Source organism: Electrona antarctica (genome assembly GCF_951216825.1).
Source record: "Electrona antarctica genome assembly, chromosome: 6".
Classification (NCBI taxonomy): Eukaryota; Metazoa; Chordata; class Actinopteri; order Myctophiformes; family Myctophidae; genus Electrona; species Electrona antarctica.
In genome coordinates, this window is record NC_136811.1 from 14,674,197 (window position 1) to 14,691,813 (window position 17,617).

The following is a 17,617-nucleotide window of genomic DNA, read 5'->3' on the forward strand; positions in this document are numbered from 1 at the left end:
ACGCACGCACGCACGCACGCACACACGGACGGACGGTGTGCAAAACATACTCCTTCGGCCTGGTGGAGACAATAAATACTGAAACCAGATATAATCATTAAGGAAAGTTTATGCATGCACTGTAGTGTGTACTATGTAAGCTATACATTTCCATTTTCCAGCGATTCAGTTGCATCTAGTTTTTTTTTAAATAATTTGGGGACCCCCCAAAATAATTTCGGGACACCCCCCAGGGGTCGCGACCCCCAGGTTGAGAACACCTGCAGTAGATGACATCACCGCAGGGAGGCACTATTAGCAGTATTCCCCTGACTGGCAGCTAACGCACCCCGCCCCCATTCCACTTTAGTCCAATCAGAGAGCACGCTCTGTTGTTGTTGTCAAACGTGCTGTGACCGTCGTGACAGCGGAACCGAGATAGAGGCTATCAACCACAAACAGACAGAATAAGGTAAAAAAAAAAAGATGTTTATCGTCCTCTCTGCATTATATGTGTTCTTTTGAATAAAATGTGCATCCGAGCCACTATCAACGGTCGTTTATACAATACAGCGTTGTGAATATTATCGCTAGAAAAGCTTAACGTGAGAAGAGGCCCAGCATTTTGGCTCAAGCCTTTGCGGTACTTGTTAGCCACCGGGCTAATAGGTAGCGTGCATGACACATTAATATATGCACGACTAAACTGTTTTCTGTGAATGTGGATTTGTTACCGCGCTCTGCCTTTTGCTGGTACATGCCTTTTTATGTTCTGTTGAAGTCGTTTATTTGAGCAACGTTTGCCAAAAGATATTTCCTAGTAACTAGTACTACTACTACTACTGGCACGTAAACGCCGGGCAGGGAATGTATTTGGCTCAGCAACACTCACCGAGTCATACATACACCCGTACACGTCCCATTTAATTTGACTTCAACGTTCTCTGTGCTCTACTTGACCATCTGTGACCACTTATTGCAATGGTCTGTTTTTATTTATCAAACTTCACACATTAGCTTATGAAAATGAAATGACTGTCTTGGAATCCTGCCACAAATGCTCTTTCAAGATTGCTCTGGTGGCACAGACAGAGCTATATGAATAATATACTATTAAACTCCACATTTAATGGTAGAGTTTCTGCCTGCAGAATAATGACTTTTCACATTGTTACATGCTGATTCGTGGTGGAATAAGGATTATTGAGTATAAATTTGCAACTCTATTATTTACATAGTTACACAGTACAGTACACCTGTACTGTTTGTATATTTATATCATAATAAATAGCTATATATATATATATATATATATATATATCACCTGCACAATTCGCAATAATTCATTTCTGGAGACTTAGGTTACATGATATTGTAGTACTGCTCTTTTACCCTCTTACACCATATGACATTTTTGTTTATCAATATGACACTATGTTATGCACTGGCATTCACACTTTCAACTGTCTCTCAGTATTACCGGTATTTAATAATTTAATTGATAATAGTAAATCATGAAATTAGACAAGCAATGTACTCATTGTGAGTTTGGGACAATGTAAAACTAACAGCATCACATGATCACACCCACAAGGTAAGGATTCCAGATTCTGTATTTGATTACTGACTTGGATGGCATATTTTCCTCCTCACTAAACAACTACCACTCTTTGCATAATGTTGTTATGATTCTCAGCCAGTCATGCATTTCCTCCTTAATGGGGTCGGTGTCTTCCAGTTCCAGGATGATATTAAATAAGGGAAAGGTTTTCTCAGCCATTCAGGTGACTGCCCCAGTGTAACCACAGTGTTTCCAGTCCGCTGTTTGAGCAGTTTGAGTGTTACTACAGGCTGTTAATGGCAGCCGACCATGAAGGCCCGTTATGTCTCTGATTGATCACAGTATGTAGACTGGGTACATTTCAACAAACGTACAGGTCAATATAAAAACTGCTATGAGGATAAAACCAGAAAAAGCACTAAGACATCAAAACATTTAAAGACGTACAAATATACACTTCTCTGCGTACAAATATACTCTTCAGTTAAAGAAAGTAAAAAGGTCTGGGCCATGGCTCAGTGGTCCAGGCACCTTGGCTGGTAATCCAGTCTGGCAGTGTGCCGCGGGTTCGACTCCCGATCCCGACGGCCTTTACTGCATGTCTTCCCCCCATCTCTCTCTCTCCATTTCCTGTCTGTCCCTCCATAAAAAATATAAAATAAAGGCGAAAGCCACAAAAAAAAAACATTACAAAAAAAAGAAAGTAAAAAGGAAACACATGTACAGTATGGACTTTTTTACAGGGGCCAGTTTCGAATTGCAGCCATCCGTAAGTGCTCTTTGAGAGTGGTTTTGAAGGAGTCTAGGGATTCACATGTCTTAATGGCTGTTGGTAGGGAGTTCCACATTTTAGTGGCATAGGAGCGAAATTAATTTAATCCCTACCCTTGTTTGAGCCGAATCAGGGTTACACGTCGTTCGTTGAACCTCCCTCTGGTGTTGTGATTGTGGACTTCATTGACATTGTCACATTAAGGAAGTATTTTGACAGGTAATGGGTATCTTAGTGCAGTGGTGTAGTGGATCTTGTAAACCAAGCCTACATGCTTGCACTGTGTGTGTTTGTGACAGGCAGAGACTGTTGGTGTCCATTGTTCATAAGCCTGGTTGCCGAAGGAAAAAGATGGCTTGAGCCTGCTTTTCCGAGGCTTGAGGCTGCTGTAGCGCTTGCTTGGCAGATAGTACTGTAGCATCTGAAACGGTTCAGGGTTGGAATGGTGCAGTCTTTAATAATCCTATGGGCATATGTTGTCTAATATGACAATATGATAATAACGTTTATTTGTATAGCGCTCTTTGAAACAAGGAACATAACAAAGCTGTAACAAAGTTGTCTGGGCTGCAAAAGCCAGGATGCCCCTGAACAACAACCAACCCCTGGATCTCGGGCTGTGCTCAAGCTCACAGGGGCCTAGAAAAGTATGCACTCTTATACTTAAGGTTTACCAAAGAGTGAGCCAAGTGCAAGAGAGGTCAGCATAATAGTTCAGTAAACAGAAGAAATCATCCTCACACTGACAACATTTTGAGGCTCGTTAGATACAAATAGAGAGATGGCTGTACCATCCTTGTGTATTTTTCAGAATGGTGTGTGTATACTGGAGCTGCTTGTTATTTGTGACCTATTCATGGAGTAAGTCTAGATAACTCTTGCATAATATTCTTCTACAAGCCAACTTTCTTGTTTAAGCTATATTTATTTATATTATTGCTTTCATTGGTAGTACGGTCAGGAGATTAGACAGGAAACGAGGTGGGAGAATAAGGGTGTGACATGAAGCAAATGGTCCGCCGGGGACTGGCTGCCTGTGAAGCATCATCAGAGCCCATGTAGCCTCGGTCCCAGGCTTACTCATCTGCCAAGAGAAAGGCCTGGTCACAACCTAAGGCAGAGACGCTATCGGCGGAAGTGTCGGGCCGGAACATCCGCCGGATGTATTTTCCCCGGATACGATATTTTTTCGACCAATCACAACACTTGTTTCATTCACGGAGATGTAAACAGATTTGCAAAGCGTCAACGTCATTTCCTTGAGCGGTACTACTAACCCCCAAAATCCCACAACTGCCTCCCCCCCCAAAAAATGATAGCGTCTACAGCATAGGTGTTGCACACCGTGGAGCCTATGTGATGTGGTACTATGCACTTTAACAATTCGGCTGTCAAATTTAAAACTTTCACTAATTATTAGATGATATGGCAATGTTGGATTTATTCCAAATTAATTACTATGTATATAATTCCTATAGATTCAATTTATAGGCCTATTTGTACTCGTGGATTAAAGTTCTCAGTCGTCACGACTGATTTGAGTAATTTGGATTCCATATGAGCCAGCATGTCTGCGATGGAATCATGTTGCACACTGAACATAGCTGATTTACAAGCTCTCAATGCGTCTGTGATGCATTGAGAGCTTGTAGATAGGCTATCTACTTTTATTATTTTAAGATTAGAGCAGTTTAAGCAATATTATGTTCAGAAGCATCTCCCATAATATCTTAACCCACTACCCGCCTTTGTGTGAATTAGCATAATTTTGATTTTTGCCTCTTCAAAATAAGGGTTGAACGGGGGAATGAATTAATTAATCCTGGCGGGTAGTGGGTTATTAGTATCGGATATTTCGTAAAAGCAAAGGTTGAAGCCTCAATCTGTGATTTCTTTTCACCTGGTATGTAGAACAACATCATAATTGTACATATTGTGTTAATTGTTTAGCAAACACACTGCCAGTGTGTCATACTGTTTCACAAATTGCACATTAGGACTGGATCATCCAAACATTTTATTTGATATTGCATTAATCCATGTGTACTAATAGAACCAAGCATAATGTGCATATTCCAGTTTAGGGTTTCTTGTGACTTTCTATATATTTGAAGGTAAAAAGAAAAAGATCTTGGCATTTAGGATTTAATTGTCTGGCATCCACTACATTTGACACTAGTACGTAAACTTTAATTTAGTAGACATCAGGGCAATGTTAAGGTTAAAATGTGTATAATGGAAAGAGTTTGAGTGGCTCTTAATGTTTCTCTGGTGCATTAACTGACTTCTACAATATGTGTTTTAGTGCTGTCTAAGCGACGGTCTGGCCTTGGGCTCCTTTTCCACTGTCCTTCTCTGCAGGGCATTAGTGGTTGTTCAGTGGCTTGGCAAGCATGAAAAAGTTATTACTCACACATGTCAGTGCTGTCCCAGTAAATCAATATACTACTCAATTGAGGAGTTGTTGGATTGTAGAATGGCATTTCATGGAATCTCTCATTTTAAGAAAATGTTAAAATACAATAAAACATTAACCCATTTTGACCTGAGATCAGATTCTAAAAATGTCTTCTACATCCTGACAGTTTTCTGAAAAAGCTATGTTTCTATGTCAGTCGTTCTTCGATTTTTCAAAAATAGCAGACCTACGAGCTCGTAGCGCGCCACTCGGTGGCGCGCTATGAGCTTGTAGATCTGCTATTTTTCAATAGCTAAAGCATAACATAATGCTAACACCAAAAGGGGTTCCCGCCCAAAATGGGTTAAAAGGTGAAACGGAAAAAGAAGCGGGATAAAGGTGAATTGGCTACTTAATTACTGAAATGTAAATACATTTAAATACTTAAATTGTGTGTTTATTTGTGGTAAAAATGGTATTGTAGGAGATAAGAAAACACTGACCTACTGTAGTATGTCCATAGTCCATACTGTCTCCTGTTGGCTCCAATATGATAATGATACACTTCTGATGTCCGGTCTACTGAGTATAGTACTCTTTCTGCCTCTAATGGAAGTGTGGTCACTGGTGGTCACAGATTCAGTTGCCACAGTAATCGGACTGGCCATCAACACAAAAGCCATTATTTTCAACCTTCTGCTTGGACATAATGGCTTAAAGGACAACTTCACCACTTTTCAACATCTCTTCATATAATTGGTCCTCACTAATGTTCATGATAAAACACCACAATTCTTTCCTACTCAGTCTGTGTCTCATAGGAAGGCTGTGGGCAGTTCAGAAACCCGTCCACCAGTGACATCATCGATGGTGAATCCAAGCTAATAGAAACGGCAGGCTTTCTTTTCCTGAAAAGTTGCATTGCAAAAGTTGAAGCCATCGTTCTCACGATAATACAAATCTAAATATATTTTAAAACAAATCTTGTTTAAAAAAAATCTGCCTAATGATGTCACTGGTGGACGGGTGGACGGGTGTCCGAACTGCCCAAAGCCCTCCTATGAGACACAGACTGAGTAGGAAAAAATGGTTTTATCATGAACATTAGTGAAGAGATTATGATTATGAAGAGATGTTGAAAAGTGGTGAAGTGGTCCTTTAAGCGTTATTCATAGTCTGGATTTTCGGTGGTGAGGTGACCACCGAACTACAACATGACGTCACAAGCCGCGGTGAAGAGCAAACCACCGCCCCAGCCCTTCTCTCTGTTTTTACTCACCACCGCTCAACATTATTTCAGCTCCGGTGGTCAGCTCACCACCGGAGCGGTGGTCACCTCACCGCTCCGGTGGTCAGCTCACCACCTAAAATCCAGACTATGAATGAGCCTTTACACTCTAACTTACTCTAATGTTTGGACGGATAATCATATGCTATGTGTACTGTACTTTAAATATGTAGATATTTTGTCTCTTTTTTTTCACTTGTCCCCCACCTCTTCTTTGCTTTCTCTTCCTGGAAACGATCAACACGATGGAGCTTGCACAAAAAAACTAATTTCACCCACTGTTGATGTTGTGACAATAAAGATGATTCTGATTTGAAAACTGTTATTTCTTCCCCACCGTATTGAAAACCAACATGTTTTCTCGACGAGCTCAACAATTAACATGGTGAAAAGAAAACTGAAATGCCAAGTTTAAAGTAAACCAATCAAGTTTAAACTTGAAATGTTGTACCGTAGAGAATAAGGCTGGTAAAAATATCAATCTAACCTCTGGTGGGTTAGCCGTACAGTGCTGATACAATCTAAGCTGTTATGGTGTATCTCTCTCTGTCCTCTGTTTACCCCCCTGGTGTCAGATGGAGGGCGAGCAACTCTTGTCTCTGTCTGGCCCGGCTCTGGCCCAGGCTGTCAGCACTCTGCTGGAGACTCCAGGCCTCTACGTCTTCTCCGACATCCTGGAGCTGCCCAATGTCAGAGAGGTGCAGTAACACACACACACACACCCTCATACATTCATAATCTCCTTCTCATACACACTCGCTATTACTCCCACCACACTACCACACACAGTCTCACATGCACTCTCCATTTTCTCGCACACCACTGATCTGTTTCTCACACACTAGGGATTGACCCATTTTCAGTCCAGTGTATAGAGGGTATACGCATGCATAAAGTGAATGGCAAACTGAGTTTAACATTGTTTAACGTTGGTTAATGCAATCAGATTTCTGTTTGGATGCATGGGCTGTGAAGGATAGAAAGTCGTTTTTTGCCACTCGGTAGGCATTCCTGCATAAGTTCCGAAGTTCCGGGTTTCATGATGATGTCACGGGCATACCTTCTATTATTGGATGTAATATTCAACAGTTGTGTAATTATTAGAATCTGCAAATAAAAATAAAATCTGCAAAGTCAATTTAAAGTGATGCATGCGCTCGTACAGCAACCACTCTTTGAGAGAGAGAGAGAGAGAGAGAATGATTTAAGTTTTGTGGTTCGAGACTCTTCACTGGTGCAACTCTTGAAAACATGATATCCATGGGCTCTGTTTGTATCTGGTTTAAACCCAAAACAATCCCAAATAGACAATGTCACAACAAACGGTCTAATGAGCTAGCCTGGCCTTAACCCATTTTGACCTGAGATCAGATTCTAAAAATGTCTTCTACATCCTGACAGTTTTCTGAAAAAGCTGTTTCTATGTCAGTGGTTCTTCGATTTTTCAAAAATAGAAGTCCTACAAGCTCGTAGCGCGCCACTCGGTGGTGCGCTATGAGCTTGTAGATCTGCTATTTTTCAATAGCTAAAGCACAACATAATGCTAACACCAAAAGGGGTTCCCGCCAAAAATGGGTGCTAGAAGGCTTTCTTACCTTTATTTGTAGTTATGTCCCCACCAAAGAGGTCCAGGTGTCATTTTGTGCAAAAGCGCATTGGCTATTTCCACTACCATAAACCCTCAATTCATTGAATTGAATTGAATGGGGCATTGGGGTGTTGTGCTAATTTGCCCCATTGAGGGCTTATGGTAGGGGAAATAGCCAATAATGCACTTTTGCACAAAATAACACCTGGACCTCTTTGGTGGGGACGTAACAACTACAAATAATTAAGGTAAGAAAGCCTTCTAGCATGGAATTCACCTTTAAGGTAGATTGACCTGGAGGTGGACCAGCAATTATTAAGTGACAGTCAGGACTCTCAGCCAGTCCTCCTAATAGATAGCATGGCTGTTGAGGCGCTCTCATGTTCAACAAAGCAAGGTTTTGGCCACATCACACAATTAAAAAAAACCTGGTCTGCCTGGACAGCTGACATAGGGGACCGGTCATCTAGGCTTCGAGTCCCGATCCTCATGATCTATCGATTGCGTGTCACTCCCCATTTCAGTCGGTCTACTGTATACTACCAAATATAGGCCAAAAAGGCAAACAAAAATAATCTTAAAATCAAAAACTATTAGGTTTTTTTTATACTGTAAAATGTATTATCGGTTATTTCTCTTTGATCACTAGTGATCAGTATTGGTATCGGCCCTGAAAAAAAAATTGGTTAACCCCTACCCCACACATAATGTGTATATAATCACATCCCTTGTGTCCCAGATACACTTTCTCCCAGACTCGAACAGACACATACACTCTCTTTCTGTCCCTTTAAAGTTCTCTCAACCAGACTCGAACACGGTGGTCAAAAGATAAAACCATCCTTTCTGCACCTGACACTGACTGTAATTCTCTCCCTCCCTCTCCCATCCCTTCTCTTTGCCCACTCCCTCTTTCTCGTTCCCCCCTCTCTCCCTCTTTCACACAAACACACACATCTCTCTCACTCTATCCCTCCCTTCCCTGTCCCCGGCCCTCTTTTCTCCCATTCCTCTCTGGACCACAGATGGAGACGGGTCCCCATGCCCCAGTGTACCAGCTCCTCAACCTCTTTGCTTATGGAACCTATAGCGACTACAAAGGTATGTCAGTGGCAGCAGCAGCACAGTGTAAATAAGTAATAGTGTGGGGACCTCCACAACATTTCTTTATTTTTTATTTATTAGCCGTGTTTCTCTATGGCTGCCAGGCAGGGGCACATTGTCTCAGAGGTACCAAAAAGCAGGCATCTGCTGAGATACCGCAGCCAGGTAATTTTACAGACCCAATCACGGGTGGGTGGGTGGGTGGGGGTGGGAAGGTCATAACTCAATGAGTTGTCACCCAATTGGTTGACAGCCGAAACGAGGCGGCAGCACCCCCGAAGGACAACAAACTAATCTCACTGCAGTGAAACCGCTCCTCGATATAATATATCATGTAGCTTCAACAGGACTCGGGGTGGGGTATTATTTATAGCCAACTGTATGCTGATAATAGCGATAATAATAATAATAATAAAAGGTAGCCTGGAGGGGAAAAAAAGAGCCCCCCCCCCCAAAAGAAAATCACGCCAACAGGCAGCACATTAATTTTCAAACAGCGTACTGAGCGTAGTAGTAGTAGAGCCCAAGAGGAGCTGTCAGAGCTGCCTCCTGGCCTGCTGCCACCGCTAGTCACTAGAGAGCCCCCATGCTCCCTGACAGCATGCACTGGCGCCCTCGCCCATGCGTGTCGTCATTATTTAATGTCATCCCCTCAAAGCGACGGCCGCCGTACTACTACCGCGGTCACGCTATGACAGCTCGACACCTCGTAACATCTAGCCCGTTCCCTCTGACTGTCTTCTCTCCTTGCTCCAGAACGGGCCGCCTCTCTTCCTGAGTTGACCCCTGCACAGAGGAACAAGCTTCGCCACCTGTCCATCATCAGCTTGGCATCCAACCTCAAGGTAGGCATGGGAGCTGGGCCGGCGGTTTGAGTGACAGGCCTCTGTAATGGGAAAGGGGTTCAATCATCGCTGCAGCCTTGTCAAAATGTCCTTGAGACACTAAAAATACTCGGAGCATATATACGAGTGAGCCAACTAACTGCCTCTAGGTGTAAATAGTAAGTTAATATCTTCAATTGTTTGTCTGAGTGGGAAGTGTTTCTCACAGAAAATCGATACGTCTTCATCTAAACTCGTTTTTGTATGAATGTTGCGTTTGGGCTTTTTATTTCGTTTTCTTTCTTTTTTTTGTTGTCAGAGAATAATAAATGTTTTCCCAGCAGAAGCACACATCAAATCCCTATGTGGCTAATGAAAGGCATCGTTATTATTAATGATGCAGGAAACTGCTGTATGTTGCCTTATGAAGCAGATTTCATTGTATTCTCCGCTTTTGTGTTACCGTTCAAATTAAAGGAAAAAGGAATTCTTGTGAGCTCAAGCTTATGATGTCGGCACTCTCTGCTATTTTGGTATGGGCTTGATTGGAACCATGGCGACGGGACTAACCTTTCCTGTCAAGAACAGTGTCTTGGAGGGGGAAAAAAAGAACCCAGCACGCGCCTTACTTCCTCTCGTGCGTCCTTGCTCAGATCTCCTCGTTATCGGCACCTATTCCATCCTGTGTTCAAACACTCAGATCGTTTGCCATGCTTTTTCCTCCCCGAAAAAGTCTTTGTTCTCGTCCTCCTCCCTGCATTCCCTCTCTTCTCTCGCCCCGCTGCTCTTCTCCTCCTCGCTTTAATAATTGATTCATTTATTCTCTCCAGCTCCGTCTCCTTGCATCACCTTTAATCTAGCCTCTCCACCGGCGGCCTGCCTCCGCCCTTCCTGTCCTCTGTTTTGTTCTGAACATCTCTACATCTTTACATTTCCATGCATGTAGACTCGTATTCCTTAATTGCCCCAATAAGAGCTTATTACATTTCAAAGTCTATCCTACCATACCCATCCCTTTCGGCCCTTTTTCTCTTCGGCTCACTCACTCTCAATTCAAACATACGTTTACTTTGCCAAAGCAATGTCTCTCTCTATCTCTCTCTCTCTCTCTCTGTCTTTCACGGTGACATTTAGGCAAATGAGCAATTTCACTGCAACAGTTTTGTCATTTTCCCGAGGACCCCTCGGAATATAATCGAATTCTCTGCCTGTTTACCGAGGCAATAAAGAGCGAATGGAGATTATAGCCTAATCGTGTAACTTTTTGTGTAGTATGCGAACGCCCGCTCTATGTGCCCGCTCTTCTGTTGGTGCGTACGTGCGTGTGTGTGTGTGTGTGTGTGTGTGTGTGTGTGTGTGTGTGTACACACTCGCTCACTTGTGCTTCCCCGTGTTTCCAGTGCCTGCCTTACTCTCTGCTGCTGCAGCAGTTGGAGCTGAAGAACGTGCGCGAGCTGGAGGACCTGCTGATTGACGCTGTGTACTGCGACATCATCCAGGGCAAGTTGGACCAGCGCAACCAGCAGGTGGAGGTGGACTGCAGCGTGGGCAGAGACCTAGGCCCCAATGAGCTACCCAGCATAGTCAACACACTGCAGGAGTGGTCAGTGTGTGTGTGTGTGCGTGCATAGACCAACATTTTGTATACAAAGGCTTGTGTAGTCAACACGATTGGTCAGGAACCTGTGTGTGTGTAAGGGAGAGGAACTGGGTGCATGTACTGTACTATGTTCAATGTACCCAGGATTAGAGGTTTACATAAAAGGGGCGATGTTTGGTAGCATATTACCAATCGCAAACACGGACAAATCTGCTGTCAGCAGAGTGGAATATTTCCCAAACGAAACCAACTGTAACAGCAAACTATAATATTAGACAAATTACAAAATTCAAATGCATAATCTAGGCTAAAAGCAACACAGTTGGGCAAATACCAAATGCTGGAAGGACAGCTGGCAAGAAACTTCCAACCGTGTGAATGTGTAAATGAATAGGCTTAATATCACGTTTATTTATGTAAGAGGTATAGATTATTTTCCGAGAGAGTGTTATCTTTGTCAGCTTCTTGAGGTGTGAGCGGTTTGCTGCAGGCAATATCAAAGCCATTTTAACTGTGGTTTTATATACCCATATCATCCTACTACAGAGACTGATTTAGACACTAAAGCCTTAAAATTTGTATTAATGTATTCTTATGGCATCTACAGTATGATATTTATAGCCCTATTCCTTGAGCTGCAGCCCTGGCAGTGTAATACGGACTTGGGAGCAATGTAAGAGCATAATTCCAAGCGCTAAGTAGGCTTATTTTCATATCTTAAGAATACAACAAGTGAAAGGCTATTGTAGGATGATATGGGTATACAAAAGCACAATGGAATGGCTTTGATATTACTTGCAGCCAACAGTTGAAGAACTTGACAACGATAACTCACTGAACCTACTGACTGTACATGAACGGCCATCGTGTTTATCGCTTCAACCGTATATACGTCGTTGTACGTCAAATAGCTGAACTAATAGCAAATTCTACACCTGCTACTTTCACAGACCGTTCACCCAATTTGCTCCTATTATGACGCACGATTAGCATCTGTCTTTCTCTCCATCCCCCCCCCCCCCCCCTCCACCATCTCAGGTGTACGGGGTGTGAGGCGGTGCTGTGTGGCATTGAGGAGCAGGTTTCCAGAGCAAACTCGTACAGAGAGAGCCAGCTGAAGGTCAAGGTCCAGGTTGAGACAGAGGTCAGTTCCTGTCTTCAACATCACCCCCCCAGAGGAAATACTTGATATAGTGCTAAGATTTTCCCCTCTTCTCTCTCTCTCCTGATCATTCTTTTTTCTTTTTTCTTCTCGCCCCAAGCTACACATGGTATTTCACTTTTCTTCCCAACTTGAAATTGCCTCTTTTTTTTCTCTCTCTCTCCTCTGCTAATGGTTTGAGGGCAAACCGTAATAAAGCATCATGTCCCTCGTTCTCTTCTCCCTCAGGTTTCTAATCTACAGAAAACGTTAAAGGCCAGCTCGGCCTCGCCGTCTTCCGGGCCCGCCCCCGCCGGTGCTGCGTCCAATCAGGATGCAGACCAGCCAGCAGAGCCACGGGACCCCGCCTCCTCTCAGGAACCAAGACAACCAGGCAAAAAGAGTTCAAAGGTCAAAGGGTAGGTGGTGTGAATATAACGTAAAGAGGATGTGAGCGCTACTCGAGTTTCTTGTGATTTATTTTTTATTTTTATTTTTTACTGGGTGCATGTTCTAGAAAAGTTCTTTATGGAAGGGAAAGTGTTTCCATTTTCCACTGTATGACGCTAAAGCAAGTATTGTGCCAAAACGCCTAGTCTACAATGTTCTGTATGCTGCCTGTGCAAACCAATAAAAATGTCATGATGCATTGCTAGCTTGAACAGCAGTTCTGTGACGAACTGTATAAATTAAACTTTAGCAGCACGATTTAGAAAGCATCTTTGACCTTGGCCCTGGTCAAACTACCTGTTGTGTCGGCGGTTCATTGCATAATGTCACTTCGGTACTAAATCAGATTTTTTCCTGTGGAAGTCTGAGGCCAGACACTTCTCATTATTCCTACAGTACGTGTCCTCCGAATTGAAAAATGAAAACCAAAAACAACATGAATCAACAGTGACAGCTCGATAAAGACCGGGGGCCTAGACACCGAATTAGAGCCATTTAGTTTGATGTGCTCTTGGAGTGCAATGTCAATTCAACCACAAATAAACATTAAAAAGCCAGCTGCCGACCATAAGTGGTTTATGCAGGCGTGAGTCCGCATAGCGTCGCTTCATTATCCCATTCAAGCCTGTCATCGAAAAAAAAAAAAAAAAAGGTTTTCTAAATCATGACAATTTTCTGAAAGATTTGAGGCACATTTTAACGATTTTTCAAAAATAGCAGACCTTCAAGCTCATAGCGCGCCACTCGGTTGCGCGCTATGAGCTTGTAGATCTGCTATTTTTCAATAGCTAAATTATAACATGATGTTTAAAACACCAAAAGGGGTTCCCGCCCAGAATGGGTTATGAGACACTGCGTGCTTTCCAGTGGTACAGTAACCTCCGCTATCCGGGTCGATCTCGCTCCATTACATTTTCATCCAGCGCCAATTACCAATGCGTGAATTTCAACATCTGTCCTGGATGTCACTGGATACACAAACGAACTTGCGTTTTACCTTAAAAGAATGGTTTCCCATTCTGGTGGTGATTCAATTAAATGATTTGACTGTCAAGTTGTTTGGCTTTTGTTGTCCTCGTCACTTGCGTAGAAACTGCTGACTTTAGGACTGTGTTGTCGATAAGAGAGCACACAGGCCTTTTAATTCCCGTAATAAGTAAACACTTGAGGCATCCGAGAATGATGATAACATTCATTATAGCTTGCCTTGAAGGAGCACGTCAACCATTTTCTACCATTGTATATAATCTGTTCTTACACACACACACACACACACACACACACACACAGTCATCATAAGATGGTGCCATTTCTGTGTATAGTAGTGTCTACTCACTCCGTCTTAGAGGTAGGCTGTGGACAGTTCCGAAAACTGCCTACCAATGACCTCATTGGGGTTTGGCCATTTCAAACAAGATTTAAGAGATGCAATAACGACGGCCTCTATTTCAGCATGCCTACTTTCCAGAAAAAAGAAAGGCTGTAGTTTCTATTAGCAATCCCCATTGGTGATGTCATAGGTAGGCAGGTTGTGAACCGAGTAGTCCAAGGTCTTTTGATCTAGATTACAACGTTGTAAATGTAATCAATACGGTCAGTTAGTTGACATTCTTTTTTTTCTTTTTATAAGAGAGTGATGTCAAAGAACAACCAGGGCACACTGGTGACATCATTACTGTGAGACTCAGGGAGGGTAATGGTGTTGCAATTACCAGGATGGTGTACAGATCCCACCAGACCTAATGGCACTGAAGGATCGATCGGGCTAGGTGTAGACTGTAGAGAACCTAGTTGTATCCCATACCTGAACCTAGTTGTATCCCATACCTGAACCTAGTTGTATGTATCCCATACCTGAACCTAGTTGTATCCCATACCTGAATGTTCTTACAGTATATATTCTGTAAGGATAAAAAAACATGGCATCTCAGCCTAAACCATAACACAAAACGTCGTCCTAGTCCACGTGTTGCACAGCGCCAACTGACTGGAGAAAGTGCGTCTCTGTCAGACTGATAAAAAAGGAAGAGTTGTAATCATCACCGCCAACTCATTATGCATGGATGTCATCCTGAAAACACAAATGTTAATGTATTGAGTTTCTTCAATGCCACCTCCATCGTCCAATCGGGACCTGTCGAAACCTGATTGGCAGCTGGTTAATTTCTTTAAAGAGTGGTACATTTGTGGCAAACTTTCTCCAGTCAGTTTGAGCTGCACAACTCAACCTGGGGGTCACCAAATGATTGCAACTGAAACGCTGGGAAATGGAAATTAAGAGTTTACATAGTACACATATAAACTTTCCTTAATGATTATATCTGGTTTAGGTATTTATTTATGATGATTTTTTCTATAATTATGAATGGATTCCCCACTCTAGGGGGGCGGGGGTTGTGAGACATGGCGCCCAGCCAAAAAAACGTTGAAAACCCCTGGATTAGAAGTGGACATTTTGTGTGACGGTTTAGGCCGCGGTGCTATCCGTGTAGCACACATACTCTAGGTTTAACCTTGTTCTGGTTAATACGACATTGAAAATAGCAACGCTCGGCACAATCTTTTTATAGAAGTGTGTTTACTCGTGTGTACTTTTATATTGGATGTGCTGTGTGTGGCCGTGTCTTGTGTGTAGTGCAGCTGTATATTATACAGTAGCCTACAGTACAGTATGTTGTTCAGTGCTCTACTATATGCACGTTCTATATGGAAATGTTCTGCAACTAATCTCGCCTTAGGATATGTTGGTGGCATTGCCTCATAGCAGGTTTAGATTGAACTATCTTGTATGCTATCATCACCCCATGTCAATGTCATGTTGGTAATACAGAATACGTTTGAAGATGTTTTTATATACGGTGTTATAAAGACACTTTGTTGTCTTATGTGCTATGATAAATGTAGCCTGCTGCGTCACTTTTTATTTTTGTTTTTGTTTTGCCACCCCTCTAGTTTTTTCTGAAATGACGCCTCTGCAGGACAACATCTTCTGTTGTGGTCTGGAAGACGTATCTCCCACTCTACCCCGTCCCACATCCGCCTCTGCTCACTCTACTGTACCCCGTCCCCAAATTAAACCCCACTTTAAGTGCCTTTAGTAACAAGGTGAAAACAAACTGTTGGCAGAACATGGCTCTTGTAATGATCTTAAGTAAACAAACGCAGTCATTTCCTTTTTCGCTAAACTATGCGTGTCTTTTCTGTGGTTTTCCGCCCCGTCCAGGCTGCGCGGCAGTGGGAAGATCTGGTCCAAGTCCAACTGAAGATTTTTTTTTTTAAAGCGAGACCCAGAGATGAGTCCACTGGTGGACCGGACACACTCACTCACCAATTAACGGACAGACCACCGTCATCCTAATGGATGGACGCATTAAAGAGAAAAACTGATTAATGTGACCAATGTTCAGACGCACACACCCCACATGTGCAAAAAGGACAAGGGACACTTCTCCGGGAACTTACTAGTCATTACCTCCCTCCCTGTCTAACTCACTCTTTATCTCAATCAGATGGATACGCACGCACGCACACAAACACATGCACGCACACAGTGGACTCACGCACTTGTCCATAACCTGTTCATAGTATACATTCAAAAATAGCCTTTCCAATGTGTACACAGAATGGCGAGACGAGTAGAACAGCTCCACAACCACTGTCATCTGGAGAATCACTATAGTCTTTGACCAGGAGACATTAAAATTAGCAGCGGGTGGATGTTTTTGATGCGTATGTTTGTATCGGAATAATTTTAAAGGATGCTTTCTTTCTCTTCAGTGTGAATACTTGTTCAGTTGTAATATTTTTCTTTTTTCTTTTCTTCTTCATTCTCTTTGCTGAGGTGAGATGTGTATAAAAACCCAGGATGTGAAATAAAGCCCCTGTACTTAATGGCTCTGTCACTGGCTTCATATTTTTCTATTAAGCGCACCTCAAAGTGCATCTCTGGAGGGTGCGCTGCTAAATGTTAACTCTGGGCGGGGGGGCTATCCGTTAGGAGGTCAAGCCATTAATTAGGGCACGTCCCCAAAGAGACTAATGTATTATAGAGCCCAGACTTCCCCTGTGTTCAAGCGGCATGGTTACACATTACGCACACACACACAAGCACTCACACATGGCAGCGCATTGATTTTTCATATCGGTATGTTTTGGCCAGAGCTTCTCCTTCGATGTTAATCACTTAAGCCCTATATACTACTTAGTCGTACGACAAATGGCATAAATTGGCTGATTTACAAGGACACAACTGGCACCCTCCCTCGTCCCTTCATCATGCGCTCCAAATTGCCGCGGTCTTGCCTGCCCCCCCATCTATCTCTCCATCCTCCATCTATCTCTCCATCCTCCGCTCTGCTGTGTCTGTTCTGTGTCACTACCCTCTCTCCCCCGTCTGCATCTATCCTGGATGACATTAATGGTGGCAATTAGCTCACCGGTAAAGACAAGGCCAGAGACGGGGAAATTATGAGCCTCTTACACTCTCCCTCCTCCACGTCCAACCCCACCTCCCTATCCGCTTGCCCCTACCTCTTTATCCCCCCCTCCTCCACGTCCAACCCCACCTCCCTATCCTCTTGCCCCTACCTCTTTATCCCCCCCTCCTCCACGTCCAACCCCACCTCCCTATCCTCTTGCCCCTACCTCTTTATCCCCCCCTCCTCCACGTCCAACCCCACCTCCCTATCCTCTTACCCATACCTCTTTACCCTCACTCCTCCACGTCCAACCCCACCTCCCTATCCTCTTGCCCCTACCTCTTTATCCCCCCCTCCTCCACGTCCAACCCCACCTCCCTATCCGCTTGCCCCTACCTCCTTATCCCCCCCTCCTCCACGTCCAACCCCACCTCCCTATCCGCTTGCCCCTACCTCCTTATCCCCTCCTCCTCCACGTCCAACCCCACCTCCCT

General features: G+C 43.4%; 1 protein-coding gene across 3 annotated transcripts; it reads left to right on the forward strand.

Annotated features, from left to right (window-relative positions):
- The first annotated feature begins 314 nt into the window (after window positions 1-314).
- cops7a (COP9 constitutive photomorphogenic homolog subunit 7A) lies at window positions 315-16,596 on the forward strand. Of its 3 annotated transcripts, XR_013790183.1 has the most exons (9): window positions 315-451; window positions 6,574-6,696; window positions 8,612-8,687; window positions 9,447-9,535; window positions 10,915-11,117; window positions 12,153-12,258; window positions 12,505-12,674; window positions 15,658-15,810; window positions 15,929-16,596. XR_013790183.1 is itself a non-coding variant. In XM_079503145.1 (8 exons), exons 2-8 carry the CDS (start codon window positions 6,574-6,576, stop codon window positions 15,966-15,968), a joined length of 807 nt encoding a protein of 268 aa, XP_079359271.1. In that variant the 5' UTR covers window positions 315-451; the 3' UTR covers window positions 15,969-16,596. The 3 variants fall into 3 exon arrangements, 2 of the variants coding, with proteins under 2 accessions (XP_079359271.1, XP_079359272.1); XM_079503145.1 differs by lacking the exon at window positions 15,658-15,810; XM_079503146.1 differs by lacking the exon at window positions 15,658-15,810 and having other exon boundaries at window positions 338-450; window positions 6,566-6,696.
- Window positions 16,597-17,617: the final 1,021 nt, after the last annotated feature.